The 23,495-nt window shown below is 38.3% G+C and overlaps 1 protein-coding gene across 2 annotated transcripts; it reads left to right on the top strand.

The window, feature by feature from the left end:
* On the top strand, window positions 1-22,548 carry shn (zinc finger protein schnurri). Of its 2 annotated transcripts, none has more exons than XM_089846178.1 (12): window positions 1-534; window positions 7,961-10,998; window positions 12,005-12,178; window positions 12,722-13,192; window positions 13,955-14,052; window positions 14,157-14,467; window positions 14,582-14,972; window positions 15,076-16,416; window positions 17,141-17,870; window positions 17,950-18,054; window positions 18,610-19,581; window positions 19,655-22,548. In XM_089846178.1, the coding sequence occupies exons 1-11, from the start codon at window positions 501-503 to the stop codon at window positions 18,703-18,705; spliced, it is 6,789 nt and encodes a 2,262-aa protein (XP_089702304.1). In that variant the 5' UTR covers window positions 1-500; the 3' UTR covers window positions 18,706-19,581; window positions 19,655-22,548. The 2 variants fall into 2 exon arrangements, with proteins under 2 accessions (XP_089702304.1, XP_089702305.1); XM_089846179.1 differs by lacking the exon at window positions 1-534 and adding an exon at window positions 6,192-6,436.
* Window positions 22,549-23,495: the final 947 nt, after the last annotated feature.

Here is a 23,495-nt window from a genome sequence, read left to right as displayed (position 1 = left end):
TAGGGTGTAAATTACGCGGTTATTTTATTTTTCTCAAGGACTGGAAAATACGCCCATGTAAATAGTTCTTGGAGTAGTATAGACGAAAAAAATTATTTCATCGCTACTTTCACCGGATTCGTTAGATTTAACTATGACGTCATGGAAGCCAAGGTTATTCCTCGCAAGGCGGGGAGACTGGCGTCGTTCGGATGTCTTTTTTCGCCATCTGGTTTGGTTAAACAAAACGAAAATAAACCATCCGTTCATCGCGAGCCGTGGTTTTATTCGCGAGTAGGTTTTTGTTTTCGCTTGATATTTTTCGATATTCTCGCGATATCGAACGATGTTTGAACGTAATTTTCAAGATGTGGGTCACGAAACACGTGGGATGGACGCTACGTAGCTGAAAATCAGAAAAAAATCCGCGAAAATAAACCCAAAATAAAATTGGATACGAGAAACCGTGTACCGTACGCCCGTTCAGGACTCGGGGTAGCCTAGGAGGTGAAGGATTTGCCATGCCACGTACGAGAAAGCCCGACTTAACGCAATGTAAGTGTGTTATTTTAATGTTTTTCGAGAGTGAGAGTGCTCTAAAAATTCGCGATATTTGACCCGTAACGTAAAAACAAATGTCCCTGTCGTTTTTGAATGGGGAAACCGTAGGAATTACTACGTAACGTTAGGCCTAACGAAAAGGTAGCGGCTCTACGGCGTTTCCCTCGACCGATATTTTGTCGTAGTCACGGCGGTAGCGCCAGCCACTTCAGCCTTTTCCTTTTAGAATAGTCAGGAGGAGGGGGAAAGCATTTTCGCAGGGAAATCCCTTTCGACAGAAAACGAGGGAATACCTCTTCGCTATGGCTTCAAAGACCCGAAACTTTCGCTAGCAAGCCATGTTTTTCTCGCGAACCAAAACCAGATTCTTGTGTTATTTTTTGTTTTTTTTTGGTTTTTCTAATTTTCGCTTCGAGTCCGAGTTTCTCCGAAAATGTTTCGTAAAACCTGGGGTAAAATTTCTTTCGCATCAAACAACTGCAAACACTTGATTCTAGAAATTCTCGTCATACGTAAAATTAGGTCAGCAGTATTTATTTATCGCTTTCATATACAACAAAATAGGCCAAAATATTAAGTCCAATTGGAATTCGCTAAGCCTAATTATTTTGTTTATTTATAATTCGATTGGGTTATGTCATCTGTTTAAATATTTAGACAGGTCATTTTGAAAAATGTCTTATGAAAACGAAAATATTAATTAACCTGTGTTACAGGTCAATTTTTCTAGCTTAATTATAAAATAGGCCAAATCCAAAGTAACTAAGCCTAATTATGTCAAACCATCGGATTGTGTCGTCTGTTAAAACATTATAGACATCATTAGGGGGCTGAACCAAAGTGTGTTTTTTCGTTATATTTTTTCCTCCTTTGAAAGATATATTGCGCAATTTCTAAATTGTGAATAACAATTTTCTAGACAGACTTTGTATTGGGAAAATGTAGTGGGAGTATAAACGAAAGGGGAAAATGAAAATAATTGTGAAAAAAAAAAATAAGTGAAAGGAGGGTCGAAAAAATGGGGGGCAGAAGATTGAAACGTGTTTTTTCCCAAATTCCATTCGGCTGGCGGCAGAGGCTTACCTCATTCGGTGGTGAAGTAACAACTGGGAATATATAAACGCCGCGAGCTAATTGGCTATACGATAACCGAAGTATATAACAGCAGAACGATATAATATTATGCCTTTTATCCGCGTGGTGGGTACTTTAGTTAGAGTGGTCGGATACTTCACATTGTATTGTTTTTTTGCAAATTTTTCATCAATAATTGAGAGTACATAGTTTTGTTTTTTTTCAATCTTGTAAAGGGTTCATACAAACCGGGTAAACCTGGAAAAATCAGGGAAATAATAAGTTGACAAAAACCTCAGGGAAATTTCAAATTTTTTGTCAAATTCAGGGAAATCAGGGAACTTTGCGTCAAACAGGGGCCGAGTAATTGAGCAAAATGTTCGTTAACATACCCTCCATAGGATTATCATTACACTATACTTTGGAGGCTAATAACTCTGGTTATATTAGAGTTACGGGGATGTCCTTTTTGCCCCCCCCCTCCTTCGTTAACATTTGCTCCATAGTATACTCCATATACGGGAAAAACTTGGAAAATTCAGGGAAGTATATGGGGAAAAACCGGGAAATCTCAGGGAAATTTGTTTTCCAAAACTTGTATGAACTTCCCTGTGTATAAGAGGGATCATCCGTTAAACTATTTGTCTATGGCGGCCCTTGTGTCAAAATGTCTTAGAAGTTATATTTTCGACTTAAAATTTATTGCCCACTGTTCTACAACACCATGTGTATGAATATTTAAAAGTTTTTAGATGCGAAGTATCCGACCCTTTCTTTTGGTGGCTTCATTTCTATATACGATTCCCCCTACTGGCCTTTTTACTTTCCTTTAAGCAACGTCTCCCTCTTTCTCTTTCCCCCCTCCCTCCCCTTTGCAGGCTGGTGGTTTTTTCCTAAATCCTGAGGAACGTAGCCATCGTGGCGCCTGAGTCCGACTTCTCCCTCCCTTTACTAAGTTCGCGCCTCCCGACGTGATAGCGAGCTAAGCACTTGTTTGTGTCGCTAGCTGGCTGGATTATAGTAACTCATTCCTCTCTTTCTACTCCCCCCTATCTCTCTCTCCCGCTCTCGTGGCAGAAGTGCATTACACGGAGTAAGAGTAGTTGTAGTTGTAGAAGGCAAATTCAGGAAGATTAAATTTAATAGTGTGCAGAAAAGTGTTGTCATTCAGTTAAGGGTGCATTTTAACCACTATCTACAACAGACTGAAGTTTGAGGAGGAGCTGAGTCTCGTGACATAATTTACGCTGCCATATTGGTGGGTTTAAAGCAGGAATGAAGCTGAGACCACCCAATATGGCTACCAGAACAGCGGTAAGACTTGGGAGAGTGTGACGTAATGCAAACCCATCTGAAAGCTCTCTATAGCTTGTACTTCAGTTCTAAATATCACAAATTACACTGGTATCCCTGAAGCGCGGTTAAAGTTAAGAAAGGGGCTGAAATTTCTTTAGCCCCTTTAGTACACTCTCTCTATGTACTCTTCCCTACTGTAGCGATATTTTTGGGACGTTAGTGGCTAGGATGTGTACGTACTTCGTGTGATCGACTTCTGCCATACTTCAATGATAGAAACGTAACACAATACTCCATTGACAATCTTGCATATCTGAAAAGTGTACAAAATTAACGAAAATTATTACCTACATTTTTGTCAAATTTGTACTAATTTGGCCTCGTAATCACGCTAATGATATGATAAAATAAGAGCACTCTATATGAAATATCATAGTAATAATGTTGATCACGCAAGACTCAAAGAGTTTCGTTTTTAAAGATTAGAAAAACTAACCCTAATTAATTTGATAACCCGATCCCTCTGTTGCGTTGGCTTAGGCCTAGAGGGACACGTTAATTTTAGACTTTGTACCGTGGTTTTAAAACTAAATTGTTTACATGAAAAAACGTAATAAAAACTTTCACATTCCAATATTATAAATGAGTGTACAGGGTGGTATTGCTATTTGAAGGTACTAGGGGGGCCTAAGGCTTTGGATGGCAAGGTTTGGCTTCAGGGTATTTCATGTTCTCAAATAGCTAAGCCACACTGTCTATTACATTTCTATTGTAATGTATTAACGTAGGTGTGTCTCCCCCCTGATTATGAGTAAAGTTTTGACGCCTCGTTGCCGCCATACTGGTATCCTGATAAGAGAAATGGATGTAATACGAATAGTTTTCAGTAATCTGAAGGGATATATTAAGTTTTATTGTTCATTTCTATGGCTTCCGATTCTGTTATCAGATTTCCTACCCTCGCCCAATATGACTTGAAGAAAATATGGTTGTAGTTACTTTCATATAAACCCAAGAAACGTTGCTTACAACCTATTGTCACTGCGCAGGCGCCAGAACCAATATACCGTTGAGAGCACGCGTTTAGAAAAAAGTATTTTGTTTTTTTATTTTTTCGTTCTTTAGAGTTTGCAAAAGTATTGGTTTGACTCCTTTCTGGCTGGCTGGATTTCGGTGTGCCCCTGTTACTTTTAATTTTTAATTTAAATCTCCATCCACCGTTATTTACAACTACATAATTGTTGGTTCAGTTCAAAGGTGGGGCGCCAATCGATACGTGTTTTAATTCCAGCGAAGACATTTTAGTTAGTATCAGATCCGGGAATCGAACCCTAGTCCTTGGAATTGCAACCAGACACGCTAGCGCCGTGTGGTTTGTTTTGTAATTCGAGTTTTTTCCTTAACCGTGTACTTAACAAGTATAGATATAAAATTATAAAGGATTAATATGATTATATCGGAGAATGGAGAGCGGAAAAGTATAAAATGTCTGTTGGATCTTCTTGTTTGGTTTTTTTCACTTAACCCTAGTGATTTTCCATTGTTGATAGTACAATTCCACTGTAGTTTATGCTCTCCATACACTGATATCCGTTTATCTTTTTTAAACAGACCATAAAAGTGATTTTTAGCTCGTCTCCACCGTTCAAACCGTCAACCTCCTTGATATTCACCTCTTGGTTCAGAATCTTCTCTATCTCCTTGCCTTTCTTTTTTCTTGGAATGGGATATGTTAGAGTGCAGAAAGAGGGTGGTTGTCTCTTCCTCCTTTTATTGTCCTTGAGAACGGCAATGGCTGACGTCAGTTGACTCCCCTCCTACTTGAATAGTTGAGAGAAAGCTAGCTAAGTTAGCAAGGTCTAGGCGTAACCGTGGCGGTGAAAAACATCCTCTAAAAATATTTTCTATTTTTCTTTTAATATCTTCGTTATATCATAAGTTTATTAAATTATAAGTCTTCATATAGTATTGCAAGTACAATTTGTGACGTGCTCAATTCAACCGTTATCTACAACAGACTGAATAGTTTGTAGTATATTATATTCTGTTCAGTTCAGATCAGATCATTCAGTTCCGAGCCCGAGATGCTCTAATAACAAATTATTGGCAACCGTGATTATCGTGGTTGGGGTTAAGAAACGGTGGGGGGACGAAATTTATCTTGCCCCTTTAGTACACACTATCTCTCTACTCTGTTCTATTATATCAATGTAGACTTATGGGGTTTATGCCAATCATAAACTTATGATTGTAGCAAGCAGACTGGCTCAGTGCTTCTAACCCTCACTTGACGCCAATGCTGATAAGACAAGGATAAAAACTGAATTTTAATCTTTAGTTAGAATGGTACCATAATTCCGAAAATAAATATTACCGTCCCCGGGAATCACCTCACATTTTTCTTTATCGTTATCGGTAACACGTCACTCCTCTAAGTGAGGGTAAAGCCTGGGTTCCTCCATGGTCACGTGACTTACTTATATCAATGAGCTTACGCGCCTTTTAATTAGAGATAGGCCGTTAGATTCTTTATTATTTATACGAAGTCGTATCAAATTTAATATGATTGACTGAGTGGCTGAAGGATGAAATTTTTTTAGGGATGGTATTCATGAGTAGTGGTTTTGGGGTTTGAATATGTTTCTCCGCCATCTTTAAAAATGGCGGTTGAAGAAGTAATTCGACTATATAGTTCGTACTGGGAGGAGAGAGGAACAGGTGAAATGGAGTAGAGTCTCCATACCTATAACTTAACCTCTGTATCACCATCAACGACAATGAAGACCTCCCAGAGTCCTCAGTGGGCTTTTCGTTGCTAATTGAAGCTAATTCGTGAGAACTAGCTTATATTTTAAATGACTCTAGGTGGCAGCACTTAATAATCCCCTACCAAATGCGCGCAAGGCACTCTGGGAAACTCATTGCCTCTCATGGCCCACCAACACTACCTCTCCATCTCATCTGTGTCCTTTAAGGTTCATAAGCTCTTAGTTCAAAAATCGAAACGTTATAAGAGCAAATTTTTTTTCAGTTCTTAACATAAATGTCTTTTAAACACAGCTGAGATGGCAAACTTGATTTTGATAAAAAAAAATCCTTATATCTCCACCCCCGCCTATATCCTCCCTCTACAGTACTTTTACGTTTGTACCCCCTTATCGTGTTTACTCAGAATCTGGCGACGCTCGCTCTATCAGCTCTCAGCTTTCCTAGACCTTAGCTATCTCGAGTGTATGTATGTATGAATGTACCTTAGTTCCACTTCCAACACAGTCTGGGGTTGCAAGGAGGATTTTTCCAAAGAGGTTGTCCCCCGGCGTCATTCCCAAGTTCCTTATAGGTGGTCACACTCACACTTACTCACTGAGTTAACCCCCAAGTAACATCGTGGTAGTGTAGGCCCTGGTTCTCAAGGACAAAGTTTGAAAACCTTACTCTCTCGGACCGATAACTTAAAGCTTGGAATTTCTTTAGCTGTAGTTTTCGCGATTGTTATTGTAACGTTGGTTCAAGTATGAAGTATCAGGTAATTTGATTATTTTTTATTTAAATTTTAGTTAACTTAGATTTAATGACAATTTAGGGTTCTAAATGGTTATTACCTTAACCTTACTTAATATTTTAGTCTAATAGTATCAGGTAATTTGATGATTTCTATTTAAATTTTAGTTACTTAGATTTAATGATAATTTAGGGTCTTAAATGGTTATTTTACCTTACTTTATATTTTAGTCTAGTTTAATTTAAATATATTATATTTTATCATAATTTATTCATTACCAACTTTACTAGTATTGGTTTATCCTTAATTCGTTCTTGAGCTACGATGATGAAAATAGTTAGTTAGGGAGGTCAGGAAATTTCGTAATAGGGAGTTAACACTTCTGACCCTGAACGTCACACCCTTCTATCTCTCACTGGAGTTTCATCCCCCCCTAACGGTTGGAAACAGTATTCTACGCGCAAAAATGCCAACCAGAGGGGGGGGTACTGCGTGACGTCAGACTATCTCTTCCCCCTAGCCAGTTGTTAGCTCCCTATTGGCCAAAACTTTCATGGAAAAGTCATGGAATATTATATTAGTAGGGGAAATTTTTGGGGTTTTATAAAATTCAAAAACTTTGAATCGTTGCAGAGTTGCCTCACTAATAACATATTTAAAATTATACTGTTAACATTGACATATCTTTTGGTCATCTAAAAAGGTCAGGGGTTAAATCGGGGTATATTTGAATCTGAACTATACTATCCCTTTAAGTTTAGTAGTCAGTACTTTTTAGCATGGTTAAGCAACGTTATCCGCCGCACCTCTTTTATATCTTTACTGCCTTCTTCGTAAGTCTATTCAGCTTTGCCTTAAGGGGGAGGGGTCACTCAGTGTCAGATCAAAGATAGAGCAGCTGGCCACGTTTCTTGGAAAGAATCTTTTGAAAAATGCACGTGAGGTGAAATATTTCTTTACAACCGTGAACCGTCCTAAACTCCATTTGGGACATCAGAATGGGTTGCAACTTGGACGAACCTTCATGGTTCTCAAATATCTATGGGTGGTCAAAAGCTATTTTTAGAAAGCTGCAAATATGTTACCCCGATGTAAATATGATATATTTGAATCGACTAAAAATTATTTAAAAATTTTGAACCCATTTTTTTGGGGACTTGACCTAATTACCCTTAGCTGTCAGTGATACCTTAGTATGACAGGTGATACATTTCTTTATATCTTCGTCAAAGTCACCTTTGTTTCTATTATTAATTCAAATTAATATTTAAAACTTATATTTCTTATCAGTTCAGTTCAGTTCCTTTGGGTACCCTAAATTTTAGTCAGCCTGACAACTTAAAAATTATTATTTATATATCTTTCTACTTCCATTTAAAATGGTCGAAATTACTGTTTAAAACCAATCCAGCCACCAAACTGATTAAATTTATCCGTTTTAAATTTTTTTTCGTAGAGTATTATAATAATAGGTAGAATTTTAAGATTGGCTTAAGAGGGTTATTTTGTGGTTTTTATACCTACACACTGTTATAACTTAATTTACAGCGGAGTTGTTGGAAAGCGGGGAAGTTGCGACGGCGTCAAACGTAGCCGTCGTCGCTCCGTCTCTTAAAACATCTCTCGATAATGGGATGATCGCGGATGAGTCACAAAGTGGCAAAGTTCAAAATCAAGACACACTCAACCTCGAATCGGCTCAAGAAGCGCCAAAATCCCATACGGTCATTGAAGTCCCTAATAGCCCCTCCTTTGGTGTCGGCCGACGGAGACGAACTGGTGTCGTATCCATGACTCCCCAACCTATGCAACAATTAGTTGCCGAAAATGCCGGTAACCCTTTATGTCCCAGTTGTAAAGCGCCCGTTAGGATATGTTCTTGCAAAAACCATCCCGAAACGCTTAATTTTTCTGGAAAAATTCCCATTTTCACAATGGCTGGTCCATTAAACGGAAATCAAACTGGTCCGGATGTCGATGTAATTACAAATACTTCCTCTTCGGGTGGAGGAGGGAACGAATGCAGCTTGGTTGGGCGCGGTCCTATTATGTCCTCTCTGCCATGGCAGGCCATGAGAAGGGAAGACGTAAATACCAATACGCAAGTACCAATTACCCGAGATGATACTGTCCGACCAATGACGGAGTCAATCGGTACGAGTATACCGGTACCTAATTCAGTTACCAGTCTTACTATGTTAAGCTCCGTTTACGGGGTCAAGCCTTCCAACGTTGAGACTGTCTTATCTGGGTTAGTACTGGACAAACCGCCTTCTTCGATCTTGATGACAACCGACCACGAACAGAATGCAAAAAATACTGACTTACTAAGTGTGGAAAGTGAAGTGCCACGTACGCGGTGTCACAGTCTACCCAGTTCTTCTTTTTCTATTTCTAAAGTTACGTCAAATACACCTTGTCTCGTTCCGCGCGGTAACGACAACGCGACATCGTCGCTCAATTTGACCACTAGTGTCCCCGTATCGCATTCGAGTTCTGTGCAAACGCTTTCCGGGTATAGTATCTCCAGGACGTCCAAATTAACGCGACCGGAAGTAATTGAGCAACATATTAGTAAAATCATCTCGGAAAACGCGGCCATTGTCGAGACGCAAGACCCACTATGGGTTAAAAGGTACATGAGACAGTCATCCAGTTTGGCAGCGGATGACGATGCCAAAAAGGCCGGGGGTAAATTTAGAAGGTTCAGCGAAGAAGTAACCGTCAAGTACAAAAGTCCACCGTCACCTAAATTTAAGTCTAAACTTCATTCGGCGCTATTGGGTAAAGTCGACGAAGTGCCTTATCCGTACGAAACTTCATCTCCAAACGTTCGTAAAATGTCTTTGGATTCACGGGTTAGACCTGTAAGAAAAGGGGAACGATACCCGCAAATGTTCTTAAGGGTAAATGAAAAAGGTAGCCATCAAAATCTCAGTAAGTCAACGGAAAATCTGGGTATACTATTGGACGGTGAGAAACACCCTGAAAACCCCGAAGGTAGCATCATTAAAGATCTCCTATTGAAATCCCGAGATTCCGCCTTACTTCGCAAGTCACCCATACCATTATCTTCGGATGAAGACAGTAGAGGCCTTCTTAATGGTTTGAATGGCACGAGACACGATGCAATTTATAATTGCCTCGAATGCAACATTGGGTTTCGGAGTAAGGAAAACTTGGAAGCTCACAAAGCCCATTATTGCAAAGGGAAGCCATCTTCTTCAGTTAGTCCTAATTTCTTGGAGGTACCATCATCGGCAGCCGGACCAGCCGTTAATAAACGGGCTTCATCTTTCAGCTACCCTCGTGGTTTAACTAGTTACTCCGGTACTGGTTCAAATTTGGTATTTGGATCGGGTCAGATCCTTAAAAAGCAGCTCTTAAGCGGTGGCGGTACATCTTCGGATCGCAGCCTATCACCATCTAAAAAACGCAAGACATCGGAACCCGTTTTTTCATTTACTCCCTCGGATATTATCTTCGGTTATCCTGGTGTACTTAAACACGGTAGAAACAGTACAGTGACGTCTTCAGCTGTTGAAACAGGTTTTCCATCAAGTACCAGTAACCCTCCTTTAACCCTTTTGAACACCGTTCCCCAGCAAACGACAACTAGTGTTTCCGTCGTTGTTACTATTTCAAAACCGGTGCTAAACTCGGGTGGAACTTTGGTTCACACTCAAAGCAGGCCCTCAACAACAAGTATGACGCAAAATTTAAATGTCCCTGGGTCCGTTATAGTTAGTCCTCAGGGTATGGAATCTATTCCAACAGTCACGACAAGGAATAGTAGCGAAAGTACCCCATCGCAAAGCGCAACTTCATCGCAATCTTCAACCCGTCCATTATGCCTTAATCAGAGTATCAACTCGCCTTCGGAAAGCTCTGACAAACTTAAAACTGATGCAAAAACGTCTGACAATCTGATTTCCACTAAAGACGATAAGCTAGTCAATTCGACAATTGCTCAAAAAACCGAGAAAATGATCGTACCCACAGTTGTTTTAAGTCCCTGTAGTCCCATACCCGAAGATACTGCGGTTACCACCTCGGAAGAGAAGAGCCCCAAGAAGTTTTTATTCGCGAAAACACAACAAGTAGCTTCGAGACCCACGTCATTACCTTTATCGAAGAAGGCGGTAACCCTAATTGGATCCACGATAATCAGTCCGGAAACACCTCGGCCTAAGCGGAAATGTCTTCAACAGTTCATCAATGGTCAGGCGTACACCACACTAAGACTCAAGTGCTCGACCAGGTCTTTTTATTGTTGTATTTACCGTTTGCAACCCATGTACGTCTGCCAGAAGAATCAACCCAAGCTCTCAATGTACTCCAACTGGCAAATTTATCCTCATAAGGAATCCATGTTCGGATTGACACCTGGACAAGAGATATCCTTGTACGATACTAAAAAAGGGCAGCGAAGCGGTAATACGTACTCGACCTCCATCGTGTCCAATACCTTAGTGGTGACGCATTCGAGTTATTGGCAATTCCGTAAACACGAAGTTGACGCAAAGCCAAACGAAAATAGTAAACATAATGGGAAACAATCTGACATTCAAACCGATCCTGCATCGGTAAGTTAATAACAAACAAATAGAACGCCCAACCCGACCATGTATTCCGTTCAGTAGATTTTTGTACGTGCCTTGCGTTCAGAGACAATTGAGCATGCGCGGCGAAATGTCTTCTTCACTGGCCTGGCCTAATATGGGACTTAATTAAAATAATTAAAATTCAGAATGCTTTTGCTTAATAATTACGCTCATTAACCCCCCCCCCACAGAACGTTTAACGGGGATATTTAAAAAACACTTGAAATGTGCTTTGTGTTTTTGGTGATGGTCTTCCGGTGGTGAAGGTTCAGGTTACCCATCTCACTTTCCCATCCATCGAATATACATAATTAAAACCCTTCTAACCCCATAACTAATATTTAATTCGCGTATAAAACACCAATCAATACATCATCATGTGTTTGTTCATTGAACTCATTTTGTGACTCATCTTGTGTTATCCATCGTTTCGTAATTAATTTATTAATTAATAATACTATAACAAATTAATTTTTAACTATACCACGTTGGCGTCCGTTCGTACGTTTGGTTTGTCCGCTATTTCATCCCGCCCGCCCGCCCGCCGCTGCAATTGCAAATTTGACAAATTTGAAATATTCAAAATTAAAATGAAATTGCTGCTTTTTTTGGTGCTTAAAATATTTTTTTGTATTTATAGTTGAAATGCAACCTAAAATTAAGATAATTAGCCTAAAGCAACAGAACGGTAGTAAATAACGTAATGGAAAATGTTTTACTATGAAATTATTTATTTCCTATATTTTTACTTTTTCGCCGTGAATGTCGTTGTGTGCAAAAGTATTGAACTGGCTACTTACGGCTGGCTGGACGTCTTTTAGAAATTGAAAAACAATTCCAAAGAGTATTTACGTTGTTTACTATCAGTTGACTGATGTTTTAGGGCAGTAAACTTGAATTTTAGCTGGCATTTGTTTTCTTCCAATGTTTGCGTCGACTTATTATATTTGTTTGTTGATCAATGAGATATGTGTTCCTTGAATTTCAGGACAGGGAAACCGGGGAACGTGTTGTATCTACGAAGACCAGTGGTGGTCAAGTAGGCATGGAAAGTGAGCCCACTGAAGAAGGAAAGAGTGTTGGTTCAGAGTGTTTGCTAGGGATTGTTCAAGAGAAGAAGAAAAGTTTCGATAATTCAATTGTAAACGGAGATTTAAATAAGGTAGGCTAATAATTTATTACATTTATATATATTTATGTATATTTTGGGTGAAGAAATTATTTCCAAAATTCCGGTCTTTTTACTTACGTTTGTTGAAAGAAAAATGCTTTCCCTCTGCTAAGTATATTCAGTTTTGGTTGTTTTGAAGAGGTTTTATTTTTTGTGACAAATTGGGGAATTGGTATCGTGTATTTGTTCAAAAGTTACTTACCTAACCGCGGAATTTCGTTATTATATTTGCATAAATTTAATTGATAAATAATTTTTTACGAACTTAAAAATTTAATTTACATTATTATTATTATTATTATTATTATTATTATTATTTTGGTGTTTTGATATTTTGGTTCCAAATGGTTATTATTCCCAATTATTTCTGACCCATTATAGTGTTATGCAATAATTGTATGATACCCTTCTCGTGATTACTTAACTACTCAATATTATTATAATTATTCGCAATATTGTTATCATCTTGACCCCCAAATTAGACAAGGTCATGTCCAATTCTTTTAAGTAATTTAAGTCAATCCCTGAAAAAAGGTTGATGACGAAACAGGATCATCTATAAGCAGAAAGTTCAGTCAAGAATCGGGGGAAATTTTAATAAATTCTTCAAATCAAATAAGCGGGGATAATACCAGTACAAATCAAGCTTCTACCAATTCGACTGTCAATTCGAAATCCCCGAAGAGAGTTCGTATATTTCAAGGCGGATTTCGATCAAATGAAGATTATACTTATATAAGAGGCCGTGGTCGTGGTAAATACGTCTGCGAAGAATGTGGGATACGTTGCAAAAAGCCGAGTATGCTCAAGAAGCATATACGGACGCATACTGATCTACGACCCTACAAGTGTAGTCATTGCGCGTTTGCCTTTAAAACTAAAGGGAATCTGACGAAGCATATGAAATCAAAAGCTCACCATAAAAAGTGTTTGGAACTTGGAATCGTACCTGTGCCTACCACCATTGATGATTCGCAAATTGATGAATCGGCTCTCTCCAAACAAGTAAGATTGATTTTTTTCGTATCTACGACAATGGTATCAGGGTTCGTACGGGACCTGGATAAGTCAGGGATTTGGAAGATGGGGGGGGGGGAAGTCAGGGATAGGGATTTCACAAGTAAGATGTATCTTTCGTATCAGCAACAATAGTGTCAGGGTTCGTACAAAACCTGGATAAGTCAGGGATTCGGAAAATGGGGGAAAACGTCAGGGATAGGTTAGGGATTTCACAAGTAAGATGTATCTTTCGTATTAGCAACGATAGTATCAGGGTTCGTACGGGACCTGGATAAGTCAGGGATTCTGAAAATGGGGGGAGGGGAGTCGGGGATAGGTTAAGGATTTCGTTTGGTACATTAAACCATGATTTCTTTGAGCAATGCTAAATAATATATCAGGGTTCGTACGGATCCTGGATAAGTCAGGGAATTGGAAAATGGGGAGAAAAGTCAGGGATAGGTTAGGGATTTCGTTTGGTACATTAAACCATGATTGCTTCGATCAATGCTAAATATGGGCTGCAGCTAGGTGTGATCGTGAAATGGGCTCTGCGGGTAAACACCTTAAAATGGTCAGGGATAAGCTGGGAAAGTCAGGGATTTTCAATAAGTCCGTGTAGTTTCAAGCTGATAAAAAGTGTCTTTCAAAACGCTGCAATAATTTTTGGGGAAATTAATTTCGAAGAAATATTTATTTAAATGATTATAAAAGTGACCCAGTTCCTCTAAGTTACTAACTTTCGCGAATCGCGTCTCCATCACGTAGTTTTCTGACGCTGATGACGAAGATGACGATGATGATTTAGACGAAGATGAAGACGAGAGTGATTATGATGAGGAAGATGACGACAGTCAAGATCATCGGTTAGAATTATTTATATTATTATTTCGCGTCACTTATCTATGGTCGTCGTCGTGTAGTCTTTTGCCTTCATTTTCGTTTCGTATGATTTCGTTTTAAATAACAGAGATGACGAAGAAATGTGTTCAGAGAAGGATCTCGATGGTGTAACGGTAGAGTGTGAACAGTTTGAAGACGCGGAACCTATTGTACCCCCGTCTTCGACAAGCGCGAGTGGTTGTGGTGAACCCGAAGTAGCCAAAAATACTGGTGGTCTTTCAACGGAATTGTTGTCGTTGGAAAACGATACGGTTTGGGATCCTGAACGCGAAGCCGCTAGAAGTCTTTTAAATTTATCGTCCTGTGGGATAAATCGAATTAATAATAGTACCGCTGATTGGGTTATGTCCTCACCTGTATCGCAGATACATAAATCAGGTAAATTATAAGTCTATTTTTTAATTGTAATAGGCCTACCACGTGACAGGGGTTTTTACTGTTTAAACACGTTTAACTGATGGTAAGTCGCGGTTGTTTTGTTGTGTCTTAAAGAGGGTAGCATTGGTTCTATGGAATCATTATCTTCGGCAACTGGTTGCGTTTTATCGGGAAGTGAAATTGCCGAAGAGGCAGGTTCAGAAAGTTATGGTTCAGGAATTCCCCGCGTTCATTGGACAAGTGTCCCCGAATTATCCCCTAAGTCTCGTAGACGATCTTATTCGGTTAATATGCCTCTTGCACGTTCTGCTGGAAATGACCAATTGAGCGAACATACAGTTAGTCGTGAGCAGCATCTTCAGACTAGAGTTATAAGTTTCGCTAGTTCCTTACCGGTAGTCATGGAAGACCAATTGGAAACAACCACAGCTCGTCGGTACTCCATGTCTGCCATTGGTGAGGCCAGGAACATGGGACATCCTTCAACTTCCGGTGTTTTTGACAGGTACGAGTTTTGAAATCGACCTACCTTATTGATAAACGTATTACGTTGTCTACCATCAGTTCTTGATGGTTAACCATGATTTCTTTGTTTGTTGATTCAAAAGTTTGCAGAATGAAGAAAGTGGTAGAATAAAAAGGACAGATTCGAGTTTAGGCTTACCCAAAAGTTGGTTGACAATAAATGGTGAACAGCCCATTGATTTGCGAATCACGAAAGAACCCAGAGATATGGTTCACTTACCTTTATCCCTGACCCCTCATTTGTGGAAAAGTAGCGTAACCGCGGCGGCAGCGGCCGTAGAAACCTCTTCAGTAACGTGCGGTTTGAACCTTAACGATAAAGGGGTGTCGTACGACGTTCTAACGTCCCCGACAAGCGATTTATTGATGTCCCCGGATAGGAATAATTGCGGTATGTCCGATTATATTTACTCTACGGGTATGACATCGAGTCGTTTGTCATCGGGATCGAACTATTTCGCGACCGGAGCTTCCGACGGTGAAGAAATGATGCCGTCTAAAATGCCTTACGAATTGACGGAACATTTAGAGGCAGACGGGTCCGTTGATATGTTAGAAGCGTCGTATAGTCCCGAAGCTGACGATTATCAGCACCCTCTTTCCCCGGTGTCCCAGAATTCAATGGACAATGATAGTCAGTGCAACCATATTGACGATATGTGCGGTGGGACTGGTAATTCCGGGGGAATGGTTGATAGTTACGGGGTGAAAGAAAGACTCCAACCGTGTAACGTTTCCGATCGACGAAGTGGCGGGGCCAATTCGTCTCAAATCGAGTTTAGACTCTCAGCGACCGTTCCGAGTGGTTCCTCTATTTCTACCTCTAACCACGTACGAATTGAATCGGAAGGCAAATGTTCTTGCAGCATTTGCAACAAGACTTTCTCGAAACCTAGCCAATTACGACTGCACGTCAATATTCATTATTTCGAACGTCCGTTTCGTTGCGAAAGTTGCGCGGTTTCATTTCGTACAAAGGGTCATTTGCAAAAACATAAGCGGTCGGTTAGTCATTACAATAAAGTTAACATGAATATGACATTCGGTACCCCGACGACGGATAACCCGAGGCCTTTTAAATGCGGAGATTGCAAGATAGCCTTTCGAATACACGGGCATTTAGCCAAACATCTGCGGTCGAAAATGCACATTATGAAACTAGAATGTTTGGGCAAATTGCCTTTCGGGATGTACGCGGAAATGGAACGGTCCGGCGTCAATTTGAACGAGATTGACACGACGGATTGCGAAAATTCTTTGGAGAGTTTGCAGTTAATGGCTCATCGTTTGTATCAACAAGACCCGAGACGTATGAGGTGGCATACCGCCGATGGACAGGCTCCGCCGCAAACCGTTACGCAACCTCATCTAAATAACGTTCATCAAGTGGTCAAGGAGAGTGAAGTGGTTAGAGAGGCTCAAACGTAAGTCATTATCGTTTTTTTCTTTTCATGTACTTCATAATATTGTCATAAGCCTATTGTGTAAGACACCGGTTAAAAACGCGATGTTAAGACATTTTGAGAGTCCCTGATCTAAGAAAACACTATTGTACCGAATTTCTTGTAATTATGCGCGATTTTGAGACATTTTGAGAGTACCTGATATAAGAAAACACTATGTACCTATTTTGTTGTTATCATACGCGATGTTAAGACATTTTGAGAGTACCTGATATAAGAAAACATTGTGTACCTATTTTGTTGTTATCATACACGATGTTAAGACATTTTGAGAGTACCTGATATAAGAAACACTTGTACCTAATTTCTCGTTATCATTCGTGATTTTGAGGCATTTTGAGAGTACCTGATCTAAGAAAACACTATTACACCTATTTCATTGTGATCATACGCGATGTTAAGACATTTTGAGAGTACCTGATATAAGAAAACACTATTACACCTATTTCATTGTTATCTTACGTGATTTTAAGACATTTTGAGAGTACCTGATATAAGAAAACACTATGTACCTATTTTGTTGTTATCATACGCGATGTTAAGACATTTTGAGAGTACCTGATCTAAGAAAACACTATTGTACCTAATTTGTTGTTATCATACGCTTACACGATGGCATTTTACAACAGTAGAGTAGGTAACGTAGTATCTTAGGTTAATAGGCATTTTTATATGAAACTTGCAGTGTAAAAATGCCCGCTCCAGTAGTACAATATTCATTATCACCAATCCCCATTGAGGAAAGTTTGCAAACGGCACCAATGAGACGATCCTCCATCATTTCATCTCCGATACAATCAAGCAGTAGCCTTTCGGGTGTTCCTCAAAGTCATTATTCGCGTCCCCAACCGCCTTCCAACAAGTTGATATCCCAGGGTCCTCAGTCAACCATGACATCTGCCACCACCAATCATTTAGGCCACGTCAAACGAGAACCCGAAGAAAATAACTGCGATCGCAAATCTCCATCGCGTTCTGTCGTCAACGTAACCAATCCTTCCATTGGTCATTTCATAAACGACACTGTTCAACCAGTTATCGAGGAATACACCCAGCCCAAAGTTAACGTTACTGTGGAGTCTAACGTTCCTACGTTTCTTCACCGATCTTGCACTTGTCATCTGTGCAGTCGGGTTTTTAAAAGTGCCAAATTCTTGCAAGTACATCTTTATTGCGATCATAAACAGCAGCAGCAACAACAAGGTCAGACGGGTCAACAGCAATCGACCGTGGCTCAATGGCCATCAACGGCGGTTTCGACGACGTCCGGAGGTGGTACGTCACCCAAACCCGTCAAAGATGTTCCTCAACAATGGCTGGATTGTGACAGAACCATCACGAATGGAATCATGGCGGATAGCTTTTCTTGTGACATTTGTCGTAAACAATTTCCTACTCAAATTTCTTTACAGCAGGTAAGTGATGGGGGAGACTTTTGTTACCAGTCGTCACAATTTAGGGCACAACCAACCGCTTCATTGCAAATATTTGCAGCATTTGCTGACACACGCTCAGTTGAGGCCTTTTGTATGTGACACTTGTGACGCTGGATTCACTTCGTCTGTCATGTTAGACACTCACCTCGCGACTCATCAACAGGTATGTACTTTCTTTCTGCAATTGCGCAATTCCTTTATTATGTTATGGCGATTTAATCACGTGCTGTTAGAATCTTATACTACTACACATGCGCGCAGGATAGATACTAAGTTACCAACACAAGTACTTGTAGTTATTGAAGCTAAAATACAATTTTAGACAACCGTTATTGCTTTTCATGACTTACCTTACGTTTGCCTGTTAAAGTCCAAAGTTTAAGTAATTAGCCTTATTCCTGATCAGCGCCACCTATCCATAGCGGCGACTTTGAGAACTACTGTAATCGGCAAGCCAACCAGATGTCGCTAAAATCTGGTGACGTCATTTTTGGTAAGACCCCCGACGTCACCAGATTTTAGCAGCATCTGATTGGCTTGCCGATTACAGTAGTTCTCAAAGTCGCCGCTATGGGTAGGTGGCGCTGATCAGGAATAAGACCGCTAATTAAGTACTTAACGATCAAGTTTATGTTGGAAATGTTTTGAGCACTTACCGATCAATTTTGTTGTTCCTTTTTCGTCGTTAGTTGAACTAAAGTTAAAACTAACTTTATAGGACAAAAGTTTTATGTGTAATGAATGTGGGAAATCATTCGCCATCTTGGTGGATTTTCAACGACACGTTCAAGCTCATTTGAATGATGCTAGTTAGTGAATTTATAGTAGTGACAATTGAAGCAGCTTGAATAGACAATTGCATTGCGTTCGTTACGTCACAGAGATAGGAGAACTTATGAAATAAAACAAAGACATTTTGCAGGCGCTAATTGCACCATAAATAAAAGTGTTTGATTTTATGTATTTAATATCGGAGTCGGCGCAACGCAAAGCAACGCAACTTAAAGTTGCAACAAGGAAATAAATAAATAAATAAATAAAAACAAAACACATAAACACAAAAACACATTTCCCGCCCCCCTTACCTTCCTCCCCCCCTCGTTAAAGTTTCAAGAAGTTACGTACGTATGTTCATTATCACTTCATTTTTTTTATATATTTACATATATATTATAAATATCACAGCAAGTTCCTTCCAATATAGGCCTAGAGAATTCATATTGTGGTACAGTAATTAAACATTTTTAATTAATAATAATTATAATAATGTGTAAAGAAACATAAGCCTGTTAAAACATGATAGAAAAGTAAGTGTAAATAAGAGTACAAATAGATGATATTAATTAATTAATTAAGGGTGTTCTTTAATTAATTTTAAAGAAGTTAAAAAAAACGACTATTGTTAATTAATTTTTTAATTGTTTCTTCGTATATTAATATTAATATATAATTGCATGAAAACATTTCTTACTGCCAACGCTTAGGTAAAATTCAACCCTTTTCCCCTTTTAATTATAGCACCTTAATTAAAGCATACCATATATCGTAGCTCTCGTTAGAATTAGAAAATGAACCAAGAAGATATTATATCTATAGTTTATTAGGGAGAAGGTATAAGATGCCTTTGTATTCGCGCGAGGCCATAGTCCCAGTCCCCCTTTCAAAATACAAGGGGGGGACGTAAAAGGAGGCCGGGCTATTACGCTGCCTCTCCTCAGTCCAGTCCCCCTTTCAAAATACAAGGGGGGGGGACGTAAAAGGAGTCCCCGGGCTATTTCGCTGCCTCTCCTCAGTCGGTTGGAAAATACCAAGTAATTTTCGTTATCATTCGCGTCGCGCTGACGTGCACGAGTTTTCAAGGACCAATGAGATGCATTGCTGGTTGTAATTTAGAGGCGGTAGGGATTAACTCCGGACAGGCTACGTTTGTTTGGACTGGAGATAAAGCTAGATTATAAATGTGGGGCGAATTTATACCTTCTCCCTAATAAACTAGATATCACTTCTTGAATAAACTTTAAGTTTCCACTATTATTTGCAGTTTAGTGTAGTTTCATATAAGCACATTCAATTGTGCTTGGAAAATTAATCGCAAACGGCGATTTTAGTACAACTTAAACAAACAAACAATAAACAAATAACAACAACCCCCCAAAAGAAACGCACATTTAAAAAAAATTATAAAATCGAAAAAACATATTTTTCCTATAGAATTTTTTATGTAAATAATAATATAACGATAACAACTACAATATTAACCATCTCATCTAGAAAGAAACTCCGCGATGAATTCGGTATCAGTTTTTGGCTCAAATAATATAATACCTCAGATTATCAAACTTCGATCTAATCCCATCCCACATAGGCAGATTAAATTATAATTAACCCGGGGTTTTAATTATTTTTAATTAGAATTAACAATTATCAATAAGAAATATTTTAGGTTCATGGGATTTTCTTCTAACCATTTTATGCAAATTTCTGGAGAGTTGCGGCTATTCCAACTATTGGAACTTTTGATCTACTAGACCTAATGTGTCGGTAGAGTAGACTTATGTGGTGGGAACGTAATAACCTTATGTTATTGACTAAAGGGGGGGATTATACGTAATAGCTTAAGTTACAGACTGGTACCATAGGGACTTGTCAATTCCGGCGGCTTAACTCCGCCCCAGCGCCATTATGATATGTTTTTTTAGCAGAATGAAAGCTATATAAGCCCCTCCTCCTGGTATGTTTTTTAGCACTAGTGGAAGGTAGCGTGACGTTGCATGACGTAGTACTGCCAAGTCCTTATTGTAAGTAATTTAGCCACGCGTGAGGTGTGGTAAGCATTGTCGGATTATCCACTAGGCACGAACCTAGGGCCCCACCCCCCCAAGATGGTCAGCCTTAAGCTCTCAGCTGTCATATCCAGTGTTGATCTGGAACTGATGCGCAGTTATCGGGAAAATGGCGACCGGTCTACATCAGACGAATTCAGGAAGACCACCCGCCATTTTTTCGTGTATTCCTCCCCAGGGCCGGAAATAAGAAAAAAATCTTATAGGACATGCGTCCAGTGACCCCCCATTTGACTGGGAAATTTATTGGACATTGTCCACTGGAGTTTGCTAAAATAGTGTCGCATCTTCATAGTCAAGCTATCAAAACTTCGGAAAATTTATTGGTCAAAATGTCCAGTGACCCCCTTAGTTTTTTAAAAAGTTATGGGACATTTTAAAATTTTATTGGACAATGTCCAGTGTCCTGTGCTTATTTCCGGCCCTGTTCCTCCCCCATTTTCTAGCCTCTCACCGACCTTAGCTGTTCCACAGTTAGCGGGCCGATTTCTCTCAGATTACCCATAAATCCCTCCCCCCCTTGAAGCCCCTTCATCCTTGATACGTTATACAGGAAAATTCGTACAAAATAAACAACAGAACTGGGAATAGAAAGGACAGATATCTCTCTTTCTCTAATTTGAATTTTAAAAAAGTACACTAAAAATGGCGTTGGATTTTTTTAAGGAATAATTCATGCAGTTATTAATTCATTCATATATATAAATATTGTTCATATATTTCATAAAGGATTTTTATCTATTTCAAACTTTCTAAAAGATAAAAGTAAAAAAAAAAAATAACTATAGGCACGTGTTATGTATAGAAATGTAAAATCGGTTTTTTTATATTGAAAATATTCAATATTCATTTTTTTCTCACCAATATTTGTCTGGATTTTATTACCATTTTTCTTTGTAATATCACACGAGGTAGCACCTATAGTTTTGTACAGTTAATAAATTTTAACTATCGTAGTTAAATATAATTAGGTTTATCCGCTTTGTAAAAGTGTTTATAATTTTTATCCTGTAAAATAAATCCAAAGACAGACAACAAAAGCCGGTGTATTAGGAGGCCGCTACTATATAAATTAATTAATATGTTTTTGCGTTCATTAATTTTACGACAAAAATTACCGGTAATTTACCATTATCAAGTTACGGTAATGCTATAAATCGGTGATTTACAGTGGTATTTGGTAAATTACTGGTAACTATGTCTTGCCTTGGTGAAAACATGATTACGTAGCTTTAAGCCTTGGTAGGATGGGAGAAACATTAGGAACTCTAAGCCTTGGTCAAAACATTGAAAAGTTAAGCCTTGGTCAAAACAATAAGAAGTTAAGCCTTGGTCAAAACAATAGGAAGTTAAGCCTCGGTCAAAATATTACATAAGTTACTAAGGCTTGGTCAAAACGTTACATTTATCAAAATACAAAATAGTCTTTTTGCGACTTGCTTGGTTTACCTTAAATTTTAGCGGAAACCAAGGCGCTCAAAGATTATAAGTGGGTGCCATAAGAAAGTTAATTTTTTATTTAAAAACGGCCAATCAAACAAAAATTAAAATTAGTTAATTAAAATATAGATTTTTATTTGATCTAACCAACTGAATTAGTACAATTGTTTAATTACTTACATAAATATTATAAAAAATGAAATTAAAAAAATGACAGATATAATTAAACAGAAGTTAAAATGACAATTTAAAAAAAAAGTATGACAAAAAATTTAAAATAGTGTTTGTGCGTATATATGGTGAAAGAAAAACGATGTAAATAAAATCAAATTGTTTAGGGATGATACAGATAAATAAATTACGTGTTAATGATATATTGATTGTGTAAATTTTGTATAGAGGGTTCGTTATAAGGTTAAAAAATAAACGTGTGTTTAAAAAAAAAAGTATTACCACTTTTAGAAAAAGATCCTGAAAACAAGATTGTCTATCGTAAATGGGAAATTTGATGTACATAAAAGGAATTACATTTTTTTTAACCAATTTTCACGCAATTTGAAATAGGTCAAAGGTAAAAAAGAGATAGAAAATGCACTGCGATCGTATTAATGATAAATCTCCTAAAATTAATTTGAAAGTGATTATTTCACCCCCCCCCCCCCGAAAAATGTAGTAAACACGATAATATTAATTGGTAAATATATATTCATTGTATATTGAGAAATTGTGAGAGAAAAAGGTTAATTTCTTCACTGTTTAGCTGGAAAAAAATTAATTAATGAAAAATTTTAATTATTTTCAAAAATGGGGATATACCCCCTTCAATATTAATGGTGGCTCGTGTACGCAGTTTTAAATTGGTTACATTACATGTTAGAGAGTTTAAGAAATTTATACAGAAAACCGTGTAATTCCCTTAAGTTTAAATTAAATCTTCTTTAGACAATTTCCAGTTAATTTCTTAAACTCTGTATTATTGTTATTAATTAAATTAAATTAACCCTTTGTACCCTCCTAAGAACGTTAGAATTAAATCCACCGTGCCAAATTAATTTACAGTAATAAATATTAACTTAACGTTTATTTACTACATTTCCTTCTCAAATTAGGCTAATTAGGATCTTTAAAAATTAATCTAAATTAAATTAAATTAATTGTTTTCAGGAATTATATTAACTGAGGAAAGATCAATTTTGAACTGGCTATCGATTGTTAACCCAATTTTATTGTAGTTATAATTTAATTTCGGCTTTTGTGACAAACAACTGACAATGACATATCCATTGCTCAAAAAACTTGTCATGTTTACGACTTTACGTGA

This window comes from Phalangium opilio, unplaced genomic scaffold (assembly GCF_054372755.1).
Source record: "Phalangium opilio isolate 3A_F unplaced genomic scaffold, DU_Popi_V2 ptg000079l_1, whole genome shotgun sequence".
Taxonomy (NCBI): domain Eukaryota; kingdom Metazoa; phylum Arthropoda; class Arachnida; order Opiliones; family Phalangiidae; genus Phalangium; species Phalangium opilio.
This window is presented reverse-complemented; position numbering and strand designations above follow the sequence as displayed.